The sequence below is a fragment of the Podarcis cretensis genome (genome assembly GCF_951804945.1).
Source record: "Podarcis cretensis genome assembly, chromosome: 4".
Lineage (NCBI taxonomy): Eukaryota > Metazoa > Chordata > Lepidosauria > Squamata > Lacertidae > Podarcis > Podarcis cretensis.
Window position 1 is genome coordinate 22,053,271 of NC_137173.1, and position 19,592 is coordinate 22,072,862.

The 19,592-nt window shown below is 41.6% G+C and overlaps 1 protein-coding gene across 2 annotated transcripts in view; it reads right to left on the minus strand.

The window, feature by feature from the left end:
- Nucleotides 1–1,341: 1,341 nt before the first annotated feature.
- The window catches only part of GUCY1A2 (guanylate cyclase 1 soluble subunit alpha 2), a 176,553-nt gene continuing 158,302 nt past the window's right edge, over nucleotides 1,342–19,592 (minus strand). For both annotated transcript variants that reach the window (XM_079973698.1, XM_079973699.1), the window contains exon 8: nucleotides 1,342–11,562. In XM_079973698.1, the coding sequence (XP_079829824.1) occupies nucleotides 11,355–11,562 (208 nt within the window). In that variant the 3' untranslated portion in view covers nucleotides 1,342–11,354. The remainder of the gene's footprint in view (nucleotides 11,563–19,592) is intronic.

A 19,592-nucleotide genomic window follows, 5' to 3' on the forward strand; every position in this document is an offset into this window, starting at 1 on the left:
CCTGTGATCTTCAAATGAAGGGCACAATACAAATTTAATAAATAGCATCATCATCATCATCATTCTCAACAACAACAACAGATTTCAAATCTCCACGATGACCTATTTTTTCAAGACCAATGTCCTAGGAGAATCCTGACAAACTTGGATCACTGATAGCTGTTGGTTGCTTAACACAGACCATACCAGTGATTGCCTGGAACTTTGGTTAGCATTTTCTCACTTTCTCTACTTTTTGGGCACATTCTCAACACTAATCAATTGCCATTTAAACACCCTTTACCCAAATGTTCAGACTCATGATCAGGGGTTAAAGAATGGTGTTCTTTCACAGTGAGTACTAATCTGCATTATTAGCAACAGACAACCAGGGGATGGCTTTGCATGAACGGGGCATGACGTGTTAGTGACACAGGCTCCAATCTCACCATTAACTGAAGCAATGATAGAACTAAGCCTGTGACAGTCTTGCTGATTCTTGTGTGACTACATGACAGCAGAGTAAGTGTATATTGTCTCCTGCAACCTTATTGGTAGCTAAAAATACAAATGCACGCTCAAGGTCACAACATAAGCTAGCTACTCCTTCATAGTTTTTGACTACCTATTTATCTTTATAAACAATTTAAGGCAGCTTATTATAAACATAAGGACGTGGGTGGCGCTGTGGGTAAAACCTCAGCACCTAGGACTTGCCGATCGCATGGTTGGCGGTTCGAATAACCGCGGCGGGGTGCGCTCCTGTCGTTCGGTCCCAGCGCCTGCCAACCTAGTAGTTCAAAAGCACCCCCAGGTGCAAGTAGATAAATAGGGACCGCTTACCAGCGGGAAGGTAAACGGCGTTCCCTGTGCTGTGCTGGTGTCTGCGGACAGCGCTGGCTCTCGGCCTATAGAGTGAGATGAGCGCACAACCCTAGAGTCTGGCAAGACTGGCCCGTACGGGCAGGGGTACCTTTACCTTTACCTTTATTATAAACATAATGTGGTATCTCTCCACCTCCTCTCTAATGTTGTTTACTGATGAGAATGAATAATATGGGGTTATTCTTGATTAATTAATAAAAGAAGTTGGATGTTAGGAGGGTGCTGAAATTTAGTGAAGCGACCTGACTTGGGCAACAAGTTGGATAATGGCTGTATGAATCCTTAATTTTGAACTGAAAATGTGGAAAATAAAGTACAGGTGGATTTAAGGCAGTGTTCTATATGTGCCAGAGAGGTGGCCAAACCTTTTCTGTTCTACACTTCCATTAATGAACAGACTCATTTTCTCTGTGACCTTAATGGAGGGGCTTGATGAAACCTCCATGCGGCAACACAGCTAATTAAGCCACACTGAAGCAATTTTGCACTGTTTATTACCTTGGATACTATATTTCCTCCAAGGAACTGAGAATGAGGGCAGGGAGTGTTCTCAGATGGATTCCTATGTCAGGCAACAACCCAACCCAGACCTGCTAAGTTACAGAGATGTACATTGTACAGCTTCTGACGGACCTCTGGTCAGGGCATCAGCTGGGAGACTTCCAGCTTTAGTTTTACTTATTTCATTTATGGCCCAACTTTCTTAACAACAGCTGAAGGCAGTATATAATTGGTTCCAGATGGTCTCCCATCCTGCCACTGACCAACCAGTTCCAGGCGTAAATAGCACTGCTTCAACGAACTCTCATGTAAAAAAAGTCAATACTGCTATTCTTGAGGATTATTTTAACGAATGCACAGCAGTGTGCCACTGTATGCCAGATGAGAACAGCATTGGCTGCTATGCACAGTTGAGTATGTGCTGAAGGGAAACATCAGCTGTGAATTCTGAAAAAACAGTCTAGGCAATACTAGGAAAGCAATGGCTGAAATGTGAACCTTGCAAAAGATAGACTTTGAAGAAGTCCCAGATAGACTCTGCAGAAGTCCCAGATTCAAACCCATGATTTGGTGGCCATGGGCAAATACTTCTCTTCCAACCTTCACTTATCTCACACTTCCAATGTGAAGATAAAATGGAACAAGAGTTGGAAAGCTCCTTGTACAAAGCAAAGAGCTCTTTCTTGCTTCATTAACCATCTAGTAGCCTGTGACAGAAAGATACATGATGCTATCCTACATAGAAATGCTACTAATCAATAAAAGCTGCCTGGATAAAGGCCAGCAGAAGCTTTGAGGTGGCATAACAGTGTTTCCATGCTTTTATTGTGGGCCAGTTTTGTTCTTACCTTATTTATAAGTTTTGCAAGGAACAAATATAATTTCCTTGAATTTTTATACCAGCTAGTTGCAGATAGGACTTAAGCCAACCTTAAAGCTCTGCAAAATCAGCAGCTACCTCAACCTGCCAACCAGCAGATCTCTTTTTACATTTTTCATAGGTTTTTAAGCACTAGCTCTTGTCCTATCTCCTATCTCCCGTTGTTAAATATTCTCACCCGCAACCTTGCAGGCAATGCATGTGAGAAAACTGGACCTTGAAGTAAAATGCATTCGGAAAGAAAGATAATGGCTTGGTCACACAAGATGGATGCTGAGAGACATTAAATGTTGCCATGTTTTCTACAGCCATTGCTCCAACTCAGAAGTCACTTATTGCTTTGTATGCCAGGGAGGCTAATTTTCAATGTATGACTTACTGGTTTATTGCTTATATACAGTTTAACTGCCACAAGCACAAATAATTTGGTACACAGTATGTACCTACACCAATGTGATCATGGCTTTTTCTTTTATTGCTTCGTACTTGTAAGTTATTGCTAGGAGCTAATTCTCCCAAGCGCACATGCACAATTCATAACAGGCCGCTATGCAAGTACAATATGAATTTTCAGTGCAGATTTGTCTGAAGATTTCATTTGCAGCTTGGTCCTAGCAAAAGATCTCTCTGCATTCTCTGCATTTACACAGCTTGTTAATTTCCTTTGTTTTCTTTGCCTACTTGTTGATTAATAATATCACATCTGGGAAGGATTTAGAAAAGCTGCCAAAAAGCTGAACTGGGCTAGAGCTGAGAACATGGGCATCATACCTTTGGGGTATTAGCTGGACTGTATCCAACTCCGTTCTACAGGTTGAGTGTTATGTTATAAAATAATAAACATACAAGCATAAAGTGATGCTTAAATTAGTGAATTCAAGAGCTGTGGCATCAGAGCACTTAAATGACTGTGCTGGCCAAACAGTGTTATTTCTGATACCAAGGATGACTTAGATCCTTAGAAGGTGGGATGTTTGAGGAGTTCATCCTTTGCAAATTCTGATATGAACTGACCTGATCCCCAGCTTCCTAGACTAATGTGTTGATCTGAACGTAAGTTATCCACCAGCAATCCCACTTCCCAAATACTCTGATGAAGTTCTCAGTTGTTTTTTTAAAAAAAACCCAGAACAAAATAAATTTTAAAAGCACATATTCAAATGTATTATTTTTGTGCAAATATTATTTTAACTTGCAGAATGATGTGGAAACATGGCAGAACGGACAGATAGGAGAACACATACAAAAATGACAAGGAATGGATATGTCAAGCCCTACTAAAAAGCACGTATTTGTTTTCAATGGGATACTTCTACTCATCTCGCAACATTTATTCAATTGCATTTACTTTGCTTTGTAAATGATGGTTGAGTCTCTTAGTGATGTTTGGCAGATTTGCTGAATGTTGAGTACTTGATCTATTCCAAAGAATTACTAGAATGGCTAGAGAGTGACTCATAAATATGTAAGTGATTATAACATACCTGGAAGTGATCAAAATAATGGCACTGACCTAAAATGGACAGGTGGCACATGGATGCACTGCTTAAATTTCCTTCTTCTCAATTCTGGCAGGTGTAACATACCACTTACCAGTGGTAAATGTTGTATGGCAATCCCAGTGCCATCTGCCAATGATCCATTCTTGATATGATTTATTTTCTGGCACAAATAGGGACTGGAGAAGGCTCTGACACCTACTGGCCATTGTGAAATAAGATAGGATATATGGGGAAGGGCAATAGCTCAGTAGTAGAGTATCTGTCTTGCATGTAAATGATCCCAGTTTCAATCCCTGGCACCTCCAGTTTGGGCTGGGAGAGCCTCTTGCCTGAAACCCTGGAGAGCTACTGGCATTCAGTGTAGACAAAACTGGGCTAGATGTACCAGTGGTCTGCCACTAAGATAAGGCAGCTTCCTATGTTCCTATACATTAAGAGGTATGGGACAGCAGAGGAGATTCAGTAGAGTTTGCAAATACTCAGTGGGTCTAGTTTAGACCCATGTTTCAAGACAAAATACTGTATTTAGTAAGCATTCTAAAATAACACCTGTTCAACATTTTTCAAAAAATCTCCATGGAAGCCAATCCTGCAATCTATAAACAGATTTCCCCAATTATTTCCAGCACAGTTACTTGATGCATGTGAGTAATGCGTGTGTGGAGATATTAAATCCTCCAGTTTGCTACCAATTTAAAACGATAATTTAACAGATAGCCTAAAATCCATGGCAATCTAGAGTGTAGTGCCTGGGAATTGTATAAATGTCCCTCCCCACATAGTCTCTGCCTGGAGACATACTGGCTTGTTTGAAGGGCATCATCTGTGTGTTGATCTCTAGGATTTATAAGAACGTCATAGGGATGTCTTAGGTAAATTAAATTTTATGTAGAATTGCAAGTGACATACATGCCATCCACAGTGTAAGATGTAGGTGTTCAGATAGTTCAGAAGATGAGAGGCACCATCAGACGTTAAAAGATGCAACCCTGCCAGTTAGGCATGGCTAAATCTGACTAAGAGCAATGCAGAGGGACTAACCAAAATTCTATGGATGCCCATATGCAATGAGGCTTTCTCCCATGTAAGTCTGTATATTGACTTCTGCTTGAGTGCACCCTGGCAAGAGCTATGTGTAAGTTACAAACATGTGAAAAGCTTGAGGGCACCGGCAAATCTTACTTTGTAACCCTGCAGTTCAATTTAGTTTTAAAGCATTCTGAATGACATGATTTGGTTAGGAAGACTTGGAATATTCTGAGAGGCAACACTACTAGTGGTTTTGATCTGTGGAAGCTCAAAGTTCAAATCCTTGCTTGATTTGATCTGAGTGGCCCTACAGCACAGGGTCCAGCGTGGGTAGCCAATGTGGTGCTCTGCAGATGTTGGACTGCATCTCCCATCAGCCCCATCCAGCATGGCTAATGGTCAGGAATGATGGGCATTGTAGTCCAACAGCATCTATAGGCCACCGTGTTGGATACACCGGCCCTACAAAGTTGCTGAGATGACAATGGTACAGCATTCTGTACACTGTGAGTCCTGTAGAAATAATCAACAATAAACCATAATATCTATTTCAACCTAAGGGGTACATTTCATGGGTATGCACAAAGACATCCTATTGGAGCACATGCTTTAGAAATGGACTCCTTGCCACTGTATTGGAAACATGAAAATCAGATAGCATTATTGTCATGTATGACTGAAATGTGATTATGTTGCAACAAGTTCTGAGCTTTAGTTTTCTCAAGCGTAGGGTCTTGATTAGACTGCCTTCTTTTTAAAGCTCCTAGATGCATGGAGTTAGTGATCTAACATCTACTCCACTCATAGGTCCCAAAGGCAAGACCAACAAGCCTTTAATTCAGAACTTGGGTGGTGTGCCACTGAAAGGTACTAATGTAGTAAATTGTCCTACCAAACGGAGATAATGCCTTAGCACATCTCTCATTTGGATAGCACTGCATTCATTTACATTCTAAAATGTTGCCTTAGTTCCTTTTGATAAGTTTTGCAAAACATTGCCTGCTCACACCTTGCAATTTGAACAGCCTTCCAGCCGCAGAGCTTTGCTGAATCCGAAATGTCTCTCTCAATGAGGGGCAACTGAACCATATGGTCCACAGCATCTGTTTAGTTAAAGCTGGGGGGCGGGAAGGTCATTCTTGATTTAATGAAAAATGTCCATGCTTTTCTCTTCAAGATATTAAATAATCTGGCCATTGCAGCCATATAAAAAGGCAAGACTGGCAATACGCTCAAGCTTCCCTCACACAATGAGCTAGAGAAACGTGCCCCCAAAGGAACTTTAGCTGTCATAATACGGAAGCACATCACTTGGTACAATGCACTGAAAATGGGTGTCTGGGAGGTGTCGCATTTGAAGATGCTTATATATAAAAAGCACTGTCTGCAGGCTCTTTGTGGGAAGCTATTCTTTCTTTTGAGAGAGTTGATTTATTTGCAAACACAGCCATTATCTCCATGGAGATGATGATACCCAATTGTTTAGGTTTTGCACTGATCTCTGTGATTATAGTGGTTCTGCTTTTTTCTCCATTCAGGACCATCACTCCTACCTCCTGGACACTATTGTTCAAAGGAATTAGTATTCCTAGTCTCTCTACCTGTCTAGAAACAATGGGAACAATTCACCAAGCAATGTTGCCATGCAACGTCCCTTAATTATAACTGAGGTTGAACAGAAGGCCCCTGCAAATCCTAATGCAATGAATGGAGGAGATTACATAGCCATAATGCTTGGTAGATTTTGTTCCCACTGTCCCTATGATTTCCATAATCATAATGATTTTCATTGTTGGGACCATGTGTGTGTTGGAAGCTCAGTACTCAGAAGCAAATTTTTAAAGTTCATATCTAAATGAAGCTATTTCACTGCAAAATTGGTTCCATGATGACTCCAGTTTAGAGATTCAAATGTAGTATAAGATGCAACCCACCCCCCAGTCTATCTGCTAATAGCTTGCATATTGCTGGATAAAGCAGCAACCAACAGCTTTCTCAGAGGTAATCTGCTGTGCTAAAAGTGAAAAAACAAAAATGTGATATTGACTTGAGACTCTGCTATGAATGGCTACAATGTATGGGAAAATGTACAACCTTTGACACAGGAATACTTCAAGCCCTGCCTTGCACCTTATGAAAACAGATTTTGAACCAAAGGTAATATGGCTAATTTTGCTCTGTTAGAGGGTGGGACAGCAATGAAGAGCCTCTAATTTTTAATAATGTCCTTAGATCAATGGGCTTGTTCTGAGAAAAATGACCGATATTGATAGAGCATCATCTGTGGCCAGTTTACAAAAAGAGTCTTCTAACAATGCAATCCTATGCATGTCTACTCAAAAGTAAGTTGAACTGGGTTCCATGGGACTTGCTTCCAAACAAGTGTGTAAATGACTTTTTATTATCTTATTATCTTATTCCTAGTTATTACTTATTTTATTATTCCTATCATCAGGGGTTCAATTTCCACTCTCAACTGCTATTAATCACAATCTATTTTAAGGCAGAACATCCCATCATGACACTATCTGGATGTTTCAAACTAAAATTCCTATCCTCCCTGACCATTGGCCATGTTGGCTGAAATGTCTGGAAAGCCCCAGGCCTGGGAAAGGGATATCAAGCTTGCAGTGGATATGGTACCCTCACTGATATCCTGAGTGGGTGGTCCAGTCATGAGGATGGATTAGGAAAACTGCTTGCTGGACCAAACAATGCATATGGTGACCCGGACCCATCAACAGGGGAAGGGGGTCTGGGAGATGGCTGTGCCCACAACTCACTGCTTAAGAACATTTGCTGTAAATGAATGAATCTAGAGAAACAGCCTTGTTCTCAGAAGCAACACACTCTTTGCAGCGAAGAGCACAGCATCCTCCTAAACCTTTGACTTCAGCTTAAATTCCAGTTCTGCTTTTAAACTTCAGAACTGCTGTACAAACCTGCACTTGAGTGTTCATCTGTAAGACACGGGCAACATTCAGCTTCAAATTAGCATTCTGCTCAAGGTACCATTGCAGACGTAATATGCCAGCCACCTCTTTAACTGTCAAGAAAGCTCCAGGGATGCAATACCAGAGAAATACAGTATGTTCTATGCTTCACCTTCGGGTATCAAGGATCACACAGGGCATAAATCATCAAGGTTCCACTGGAATTGTGTTGAATTGCTTCTGTGCAAGATAGCCAAGAGTTTTGTGGCACATTAAAGACTAACAAGATGTATCGTGGCATCAGCTTTTGTAGACTAGAGAGCACTTTGTTGGATGCATGAAACATTATCTTGTGCATGTATATCTCTGCCTATCCACCCACAAATATAGAGGGAAAATGGAAGTGTTCGGTTTCAAATCCCAGGGGGATGCAGAGCCCACATGTTCCAGAAAGCGCCAGTTTTTATCGTGCATACACTTTTGCCCTGCACAGCAATCTCAGAAGCAGAATGCTCCCTCTTGCATGGTTGGCTATTTATTTACATTTTTACCCCACGTTTTCCTCCAAAGAGCTCAAGGCATTGTACACAGTTCAACCACCCCCACTCAGCTTTGGTTAAAAAAACAAAAAGCCCAAAGCCTCCAACAGCAAAACAGTACTACCACCCCAGCTCTATTAACACAAAATATCTGAAGGAATGTCATTAGAACAAAACACAGCATATATCAGAATGTAAAACAAGTCAAATCCAAATGCATGTCAAAACAATCTCAAACACAATCGATCAAATCCAAGAATTAATTCAACAAAGGTCCTCCATCTGGCCTTTGTGTTCCCAACCCATACTTGGCCTCCTTTTTACGATGATGGGAGCTGCTTCTCCACGGAGCAATTTATTTTATTTTATTGCAAAACAGTGGCAACAGATATCTGTTGACCCCTAGAAGCTGGCCTTGGCTTGAAGTTGGGTATCAATGTCCAAAGGCCTGGGGATCTTCTTCCTATTAGCCCAGCTCTCCACGCATCACTATGTGAGAGCAACAGATGTGCCAACGAAGATAATACTCTCTGCATCCAATGAAGTGGACCCTAGTCTACGAAAGCTTATGCTCAGGCCTAGCACAAGGGGTTGCGCCACCTGAGGCAGGCAGTGGCTCTGCCATCACCACTTTCCCTCTTCATTGAGGTTTTGCTGATGGCGTCCTCGTCTTCCCTCCTGCCATCCTTCCTTACTTCTCATCCTTTCTCTTTGCTCCCAAGTAAGTGTTGGTGCTGATGTCTTCCCCACTGTTCCCTCTCCACCCTTTCTTCCTCACCTTACCCCAGGGGGCCCTCTGTGGCATTCCACATTTATAACAGTCTCTTTAGCCACTGTGATTTGCCTTAGGCAGTCTCCTGCCTACCTCACCCAAAAGGCCTTGCCCTGTGGGACACTGAGAGCAGGATGAGGCAGGGGGGAGGAGTAGGGCTCCAAGACTCTTGCCTTGTTGGGTGGAATGAGAGGGGCTGATGGGCAGCCAACCCAGCTAATAACGAAGTGAGCAGGGGGTTCAATTGCAAATTCACTGCCCCTTGTGCTGACCACTTGAGACTACTGTCTCATTCCTCTTTGTAATTGGGCCAACCCTGCTTATGCCACAATAAATCTTCTAATGCGCAATTCTGTACATGTCTTCCCAAAGGCAAATCCCACTGAATTCAATGGGACTTACTCCCAAGTTAAGTGTGTATAGGATTACAGCTTAAGTTTTTAAGATGGCAAAAGATCTGTGTTGTTTTTGCTGCAACAGGCTAAATGGACAATTTTTCAAGAATCCGTCCCTTTACCAGTTCTGAGTTCACCGAGTTGTGATTTCACAAGTAAAGCCCCATGCATGGTTTTATGTTCTTCAGAGTATATTAAAGTTTGGCTTGGAATGACACACTGCTGATGCAAAGGAACACTATAAATTTTGTAAATAAAAATCTCTTACTGAATTAGTCCGCATGAAAAATGAACATGAAATTATCTACATATACAAGTGAAATTTTACTGCTGATCAAAGCAGTAGCTACAGTCCTCAAACTGCTTACTCTAGAGTAGTTTCAAGGATATTGATGGCACCAGGACTTTTGAAACTCCAGAATATGAAAGGTATTTTGAGGGGATATTTCTAAAAATATATCAAATCTTGAGAAACTGAACGATGAGAATCAACGTAACAGATGGATTGTCCCCACCGCGCCAACATTAATAATTGGATATTCTACCCATGTTAGTAACTGGAAATGCAAAGCCAGTGACAACAGGTATCTTATGCCCCCCAATGATAACTGGAGGTTTGGGAGAAGTTCAGAGCACAATGAGGTCATGATGTTGGACCACCTACTTTTAGGCATGTTTCATTACCAAGGACAATTACTTTACTCTGGGGAAAAAACAAAAAAAATTCCTTCCAGTAGCACCTTAAAGACCAACTAAGTTAGTTCTTGGTATGAGCTTTCGTGTGCATGCACACTTCTTCAGATACACTTTACTCTGGGGCTTTAGGATTTCCAATAATATACCAATTAATGAGTATGAAAATAACTACTTTGCTTGCATTGTTCTGATGCCAGGACATAACACTACTAGCAGGACAAATATTGAACATCAGTTTAAATATGCAAGACATAAACATCTACTAAACAGAAAATGAACATGATCGAAGTGTAGCTCTTGCAAACCCCCAGCAAAATGGCATTTCTTATAATTTGAAGAAGAAGAAGAAGAAGAAGAAGAAGAAGAAGAAGAAGAAGAAGAAGCAGCAGCAGCTTTGACAGATAGATGGCAGAAAATATACAGTAGCCTAGCCTCACATCTGATACAGCATGTGAAATATAGTCCAGATAATGAAATGTATAAAAAGTAGACAAAAACCCTATGATGTTATATGCAGAATTATAATTCCTCCTGCTGAGATGATTATAAATGATCTCTACAGTATTTGTATGAAGTGTTGTTTTTTTAAAATAAAAAAATAAATACCGAGAAGCATATTTAGGTAACCTTCCTTTCAACGCAGGAATGCATCATAATCAGTTTAGCTGGTGCAACTTCTGAGAGCAATTCACCAAGTACCGCTACCATGACTCTTACATGCATTTCACAGATGCATGTGAAGGGGGCCTACCCCGATTCTGTTGGTGTGAATGCTGGATGTTTAAAGAAGTAGCAGGGGCACTACATCTTCAGATAAAAAGAAATGCCCACCTGTTTCAGAACAGAACAAAGCAATATACCAAATGCTCCATTTATTTCAACGGGCCTTGCAGAAGAGTCCCAATACTTTGTGGAATGCCTCCCCCACTAATAGCAACTCAATCTGGATTCTTCTTCTTTTTACCACATTGATATTTATGGCCAACAGTAGCTCTGGCAACAGAAAGGTATTTTGTTTTAATTTGATTAAAAAATAAAAACCCCTGCTCCCTCCCTTGACCCTTTCCAGTTTGTTTATGGACTGCAGTCACCCACCTTTAAAAAGAATTATTGCCTGACATTTCACGGAGCTTTTACTGCTTGCTTGGAACAATGCAGTGAAACAGAAAGAATCTCCTCTTTCCTGTCATGACCCAGTTCTGGGTTTGTGCTTTTTTGATGAGTCTTTGATCTGCAGCAGGCCTCATAGGCTCGTTTCCCGGAGGAACATGGTGCCAATGTTGTAGGAAATCTTTCTCACTCTGGCAGATGTGACAGAGGACTTTGGCTGCTTCTGACCAGTTCTGACCTCCAGGAAATAACAAATCCCAGGGATTTCCTTTGGAAAGTTGTCTGGAAGCTCTTCACGGGATCGAGGAATGAAGATAAATTTTTCTTCCTTTTTCAGAAGCCTGGGGATGGATGGGGAGGGAGGGAGGAGAGATTAAACAAAAAATCAGTGTTGAATTGCAGTTCTCAAACTACAATGCAGACCAACTTTACAAGGCTCAGAAGATTAAGGACAAGTAAACTTTTTCATAATTTCTGCACAAAATATAGTGTCGGTTGGCCACTTGGTAACAACAATTGGCAACAGCAGATTGAGCAATCCATGTTCATATATTTATTCATTCAATACTGCTCTTCAAATCTCCTAATGACTGTCTCCAATGGCTTCATATAGATGTCAAGTAGCACTGGGGGCAGAATACTGCCTTGCGGAACCCCACAGCTCAGTTAGAAGGGGACCCAAAGGCAATGTTATTCACTGAAATTGACCATGAAGGTAGGAGCAGAACCACAGTGCCTCCAACTCCTAACATGGAGGTGATCCAAGAGTATACCATGGCCTGGCCAATGGTATCCAAATCCTCTGTGAGATCAAGGAGAAACAATGATGTCGCACACTCTGTTTCTCTCCTAATAAAGGTCATCCACCAGGGTCAATTTGATCCTCCAACCAGTTTGGGGGACCCAGACTTAAATGGGTCTAGATAATCAGTCTCACCCAAGAGTGCAAGTAGCTGCACCATTATACCCTTAATTATAAGAGAACATAGCTAAATCTGGAAATCTCAGCATCCAGCACCTCCCCTTTCCCTGGCAAAGTGTGGAACTAAATTAGGAAATATTGCCTAAAAGCTAACACATTAAACTCCGTGGAATTGTGCTATGTGTGCTTTGGATTCGGAATAGTTCCATTTGCCACCTGTGCTTTAGAAATAGAAATTTAGGAACCATGCCTGAGCCAATGGTCCAACTCTGTTTTGGCAAGAGATGACCAATATGGCTAATTGAACTGAAGAGACACACCTCCCCAATCTTTCTGACTCACAACTTGTCTGTATTTGCCAATACAATATTGGAAAAGCATTCTTTTTGTTCAAAGGTTTTGAGCAGGTTTTATTCCTATGGCAAGAAATAAAGGAGCTTACGGCACAGTTTCCACTGCTGGTAGGGGATTCTGTGCTACCGTAAAGCACAGTCAATATGTTATCCATACAGAGGCCAGACAGATCCTGTAAGGGTATGAGAGGCAATGCAAAGACTGTGCCAAAAGTAGAAATGCACACACACTCTATCTCAAGAGGAGCTGTGTGGGATGAATAAGTATCTGCTTGGGGATTAAGTGTTTTGGAAACAGCCGTCCCTGCCAGGGACCTTGCAAGTCTCAGACCATTATACTGAGCCCAAGCAGGTCCCTTGAGCTTGATAGCAAAATCCATTCTTTCAGCTGTAAAAATTATATGGAAGCTTACATTTCTGCAAAAAGCCAGTATAATCCCCGAATGTTTTCTGTAGGAGTCTTATGGCTTCAGCTGATGATATATACCCTCAGCAAACAAGAACTGCATTCACAAAATATTCAGATGCTAGCCAAATCCATTTCTTGCTGCTTTCTCCCATTTTCAGAAAAAAATGGACGTAATAACTGTTTATACAAAATGGACCTAAAAGCTGTTAGCATTCATATATATAGGTGATATATTCTAACGGAAAGTTTATAGCAAGTAGAACATGTTTCTATGGGAAAGAAAATTCAGTTAATATACAATTTAGCCTTAGATTCAGATATTGGGGTATCAAGCTTATGAGATATCTACCATAACAGGTGAACATCAGTAAATACAGAAATACATTTGACAGTAGACGTGTTTGCATTCGGCCTGTTTTGAACAATTAATTTACCTACTAGTCCAACACTCTTTTATTCATGACTCTACCATTGTTAGTGGCCTAATACAACTATTACATTACTCAAGTCCATCAAGAATAGAATAGATCAGTGGTCACCAACCTTTCTGGGCTCAGGGGCCCATTTAGAATTTTGAGAGGATGCTGTGAGCACCAGCCACAAAATGGCTGCTGCAAAGATTGACCCATAATGGTTGCCATGAGGTTGTGGGTTGAAGCAAAAATAGGAATATTGCTATTACTATATTTAAAAAAGCATGAACTGATTGGTTGACCTGAGAGACCAGGGTTCAAAATCCCAGCTGCTCACTTTGTCTTCTGCTGATAAGTGTAGATCAGAGCCTTCCAAACTTTCCATGTTGGTGACACACTTTTGAGACATGCATCACTTCGCAACACACCAATTTGGCTTTACTAGCAAACCGCAGGTTAAACTAACCCCTTTCCAGGAGCCCAGGGAGTGTTCGCACGACACACCTACACACTGCAGCCAACTCACTAATGTGTCGCGACACACAGTTTGGAAAGTTCTGGTGTACATTTTTGGGGCAGATGGTTTACTGTTTATAAAGCTGGATAAATCAACCACACTGGAGAGACTACCAAATATGCCTTTGGTTAATGCAACCTCCTTGAATTCCCAAGTCCTGTTTATCATGAACAATAGAAACCATTTTAATTTTAGTGCTAGCAATACGGACTAAATATGCCCCCTTAAAGCTTTCTACAGAAAAATATATGCTCTGCTGTATACGCTACTGTTAGATATATTGAATTAAACCCGGCATCTGTAGTTTTGCTTTATTTTCAGGCCAAGTAGCCAATTTATTTCTGCTTCAGGCCTTGGCTACTACCAGATAACACTGGTCTGACTCAATATATGATAGGACTGTTGACCAAGAAGTTATTTAATAGTCCTCATTAACCAGTTCTCTTCCACCAAGGCTCCTTTTCTCAGTCTTGCTAACGCAGGCTATAAATTCTGATATGAAGTTTTTATTTCTTCATTTGATGGGCTTCCACAGCCACAACTGTGTTATCCATGACCCTTTCAACAACTTAAGTAGTTTAAAGTGAATTTTCCACTTGTAAAAAATACATCCTTTCCTAAGCCTATTACTGGTAAGAAACTCTGGATGCCCTTTGTATAGAAAGGGGATGGTGTCCCAAGTGCTTCTTTTAAGTCCTCCCAAGGGATTAGCACAGTCAGTTGGGTTTTCTCCCCCCTTGAGCAGCATACCACTATGTCCTTCCTTCCTTCCTTCCTTCCTTCCTTCCTTCCTTCCTTCCTTTCTTTATTAAATATTTTCTTGTTTTACAAAAGTGTTTGCAATGTCTCTCTCATATTATTTTGTTCCCATGTAACATTTTTACAAATCAGTTTCATTTCTTGAGACAACGGAAAGAAAAGGGGGAAAGATGGGTGGGGTCGGGCGACAGTGTTACTATTTTACTTACTATATGTAGGGTTTGGTGTCAGCGTTTGTTGTTTGCTTGTGTTCCTTTGGTGGTGAGAGAGGTTGGGGTTGGCCTAGGGTGTGGTTGTTCATTTGTGGATGGCTGTGGTGGTCTTTGTTTTTATGTGTGAGTGGGGTGGGTGGGTGTTTTGGATCAGGTTAGCCATATTGATTTGTATGCTGTTGGTGGGTTTTTGTCGTTGTCTTGTTGGGCTGTGTATGTGATAAAGGGGAGCCATACCGGGGTGAAGGTGTCTTCTTCTGTTTGTCCCCGTGTCAGTTTCAGTTTATTGGTTAATTTTTCTAATAAGGCTGTTTCCCATACTATTTGGTACCACTGGTCCATGCTTACTCCTGACAGGTCTCTCCAGTGTCTGGCTCTGATGCTTTTGGCTGCTGAAAGTAGGTGGGTTATGCATTCTTTGTGGTGTAAGTGGGCATTATTGTCTTGGAAGATGTTTAGTAAGGTCAATTCTGGGGTGATTTCTAATACTTGCTTGGTTATTTTATTTATTTCTTGTATGGTTGTTGTTCAGAATAGTTGGATTTTGGGGAACTCCCACCACATGTGGAGGTATGTGCCTGTGGAGGTGCACCCTCTCCAGCATTTTGGTGAGGTTCCTGGGCGTATTAGCGCTAGTTTTCTTGGTGTTAGGTACCACCTGTAGGTGAGTTTTAGAGAGAGTTCTTTTCTTTTCTTTTATATGGATTTAAAGGGGGGGGGGGTTAGACCACATTTTGGTCCATTGAGTGGGGTTAATCTCATAGCCTATGTCATCCTCCCATTGTTTTTTGATTGCGTCTAGGGGGTTTGTGGGATTTTGTAGTGGTATTTTGTCCTTTCGATACTCTCCTTAGTTTCCAGAGCACTGTGATATGGAAAGCTAGCATTTGAGACATGGAAGGTAAAAAAACAAACCACTCTGTACATTGAGCCCAACAGGACCGACTTCAAAGTAGACCAACAAAGAATTGCTCTGCATATCCCATTCACAACTCTTTCACAGGTGGCAAGCTGCAAAAGAGGGCTGGGATCCTGTATTTTAGTTATTCAGCAGGAGAAACTTGCAGGACAAGCTAAACTGTTCATCCACTAGTGACCTCCCACTTAAGGATATCAGCACAATTTTATTTTCAATTCCTTTTCTAATGGTCCTCGGCATGGAATTTGTCTTTTTCACAGCTGCTGCACTCTGGGCCAACATCTTCATCAAGCGGTCATCCATTATGACCCCAAGTTTTCATTCCCAGCCACTTACTGCCCGTTCAAATCCCATGACCATATATGTGAAATCAAGGTTCTTGGGCCCTGACATGCATCACTTTACCCTTTTTAAATATTGAATTGCATATGCAATTTAAATGCCCATTCATTTAGTTTGGAGAGGTCCTCCTGGAGCTCTAAGCATGCCAAGCCCTGGCTTGGTGCCAGGCAATGAGTCCTTAAAGGCCATACTGGACACCCCAAAAGACAAAGTCCTTGAGGAGCACATGGACCCATGAGTCCATTGTGAGGATCCCCTGATGAGGAACTCCTAGGCCTATTGGATGAGGTGAATCAGCCCCCTGGTCCTTGAGAATGGAGCCACCAAAAAGCTTTGGATCCAGGTCAAAGTGTGATAACATAACACCAGTGTCAAAACCTGACTTATATCAGAGAGAAGATGATTCCACACATTAAAAAGACCCTTGTGGTTTTTTTTTTGCAGGGGGAGCACAGCTCCATATGCTCAAACTGAAAAATCACATTTGCTCTTTAGATTTTACGTCGATTTCCCCATTGCCTACATGCCACACTAAGCCACAGAACAGTTTTCAGAAGCCCAACGTAATTGGAAGGGTGAGAGAACTTCTAGCTTTCTATCATGCTTAATCATTTTTGTTGCATATGGCTAACAAAGGTAATTAAGAGATCTTCAGTATATACCCCAAGCAAATGGAATTGGGGAGAGGGAAGTCCATTCAGTTGCCAGACATGAGCCCTGTCCCGCCTTGATTTTGCCTTGTGCAACATTTAGAATGGGAAGAAGATTGTAATCCACCGAGAAAATCATGCACACACTGTATATCTCTCTGTATTATTAATTGGCCAAAACATCGCATTTTGTTACAAGCAAAGGTTGTTATACTCATTATTGTTATGCTGATGATTTGAGATCAAAAGTTAGTTCCCAAATTGCAAGTAAAAGCAAGCTGAGCCAGCCAAAGTTATTTGTATGATAATAAAGTACCCATTATGATTGCTCATGTATTTTTAAAATGTTTTATATCTCATTAGATTTCTCACGCAACTGAACAATTCATGCACTATTGCCCCTGAATAATACATAAATGTGGATTATAAAATGCAATACGATAGAGTAATTACTGGCTGGTCGGTTATACAATACAGATATCATAGCTAGCCACTAATTGCCAGGGCAAGGGACAGGGGAAGCTGTCTTGATTTCTCTGCAAGATTTTTTTCTGCAGTAAATTCCTGGAGCTTTTGTTTTTGCATTTTATCTATCTGTTTATCCATGCAAGTGTGCAAGTATGTATATAGATGTATACAGTGCTTTTTTCTGGGGGTATGCAGGGGTACGCATACCCCCTAAACATTTTGTGAATCTAAGTTTGGCCTCATTGAGAGGCAGTATTTCAATACTGGGAAAATGAGAGTACCCCTAAACATTTTTTTTTTAGAAAAAAAACCACTGGATATATATAGATATAGATAAAAATATAATAATGTTTATATAGATGCAGCTGTCTATATACACTCAAGACAGATGCATATTTATGGTTTGTATAATAAATAAATACGGTGTTTCTGTGTGAGGCTCTGGCTCGCCAGAGCAGCGATGTCACGCTGGCCACGTGACCCGGAAGTGTCTCCGGACAGCGCTGGCCCCTGGCCTCTTAAGTGAGATGGGCGCACAACCCCAGAGTCTGTCAAGACTGGCCCGTATGGGCAGGGGTACCTTTACCTTTACCTCTAATAAATAAATAATAGGTAAAATTCATTCTGACACTGTTTTTCTTTCTCATTTTTATACATTAGATATATTTTGTGTTATAACTTGTGGGGGGGGGATCAGAACGTAACCTCAGTGTATGCCTATGGTATAGGGTGGTACACAAATCTAATAAATTATAGTCGTCATCGTCATCACCATCACAAAGTGCATTCTGAATTTGAGTTGTTCACATTGGGTTTCACTCAAATGCACGATTTCCCCCAAGGGGTCTAGACTGAGTAGAACTTAGTTGACTACAATCTAATAATGATGATGTGCGTAGATCTTGGTACGCGGAAGTTCTTCTTTGTTTGTCTCAAACAAATACATGAACACTGGGGTGACAACATTGGGGATGGAGCCAGCAGGCATGGACCAAGCTCCCCACTCTGCATGTAAACTAAACGTGTGGAGGCAACCATGTGAACCATCTTAATGAGGTCTAAGATGAATGAAGTCTCACTGGGTTTTTTAAAAAATATACATATAATGTTTTACTGATTTTTTCCAATATATCTTAACAAATAAAACAGAACCAATACGGAACACAAAAGATAACTTGCAATGTGCAATGACTAAGATGTGAAGTTTTACCAGTGGGAGACATTAAAGACAAAATAGCATGCGAGAGGCAGCCCAATCGGGCACTGTCTATGAGAGAGGCAGACAGACTCCTGCCAAAATGAAAAGCAAGTGCTAGGACGTGCATCTCCCGTTTCTGCCTCTATACTGCAGGTTTCAATAATAATAATAATAATAATAATAATAATAATAATATTTACACCCCACCCATCTGGCTGGGTTTCCCCAGACACTCTGGGCGGCTCCCAACAGAATACTAAAAACATGATAAAACATCAAAAATTAAAAACTTCCCTAAACAGGGCTGCCTTCAGATGTCTTCTAAAAGTCAGATAGTTGTTTATTTCCTTGACATCTGATGGGAGGGTGTTCCACAGGGCGGGCGCCACTGTCGAGAAGGCCCTCTGCCTGGCTCCCTGTAACTTTGCTTCTCACAGTGAGGGAACCGCCAGAAGGCCCTCTGAGCTGGACCTCAGTGTCTGGGCAAAACAATGAGAGCAGAGATGCTCCTTCAGGTATACTGGGCCGAGGCCGTTTAGGGCTTTAAAGGTCAGCACCAACACTTTGAATTGTGCTCGGAAACGTACTGGGAGCCAATGTAGGTCTTTTAGGACCAGTGTTATATGGTCTTGGTGGCTGCCCCCAGACACCAGTCTAGCTGCTGCATTCTGGTTTAGTTGTAGTTTCCGAGTCACCTTCAAAGGTAGCCCCACGTACAGTACATTGCAGTAGTCCAAGCAGGAGATAACTAGAGCATATACCACTCTGGTGAGACAGTCTGTGGGCAGGTAGGGCCTGCATACCAGATGGAGCTGGAAGACAGCTGCCCTGTACACAGAACTGACCTGTGCCTCCATGGACACAGTTACCCCATTCAGGACCAGGGAGTCATCCACACCTGCCCGCGCCCTGTCCCCCCAAAACAGTACTTCTGTCTTGTCAGGATTCAACCTCAACCTGTTAGCCACCATTCTATGGACAGAGATGTATCTTTTTTAATGTTGCTGCTGTAAAGCAGCCTTCCCCAACCCTACAGATGGGCTCCCATCTGCCATCAGAACCAGCCACCATAGCTAATGGCCAAAGGATGATGGGAGTTGTGGTCCAGAAACTTCTGGGGGGGGGCATAAGATATGGAGAACCCATCTAGTTCAACATCCTGTTCTCCCAGTGGCCAACCAGCTGCCTGTGGGAAACTTGCAAGCACAA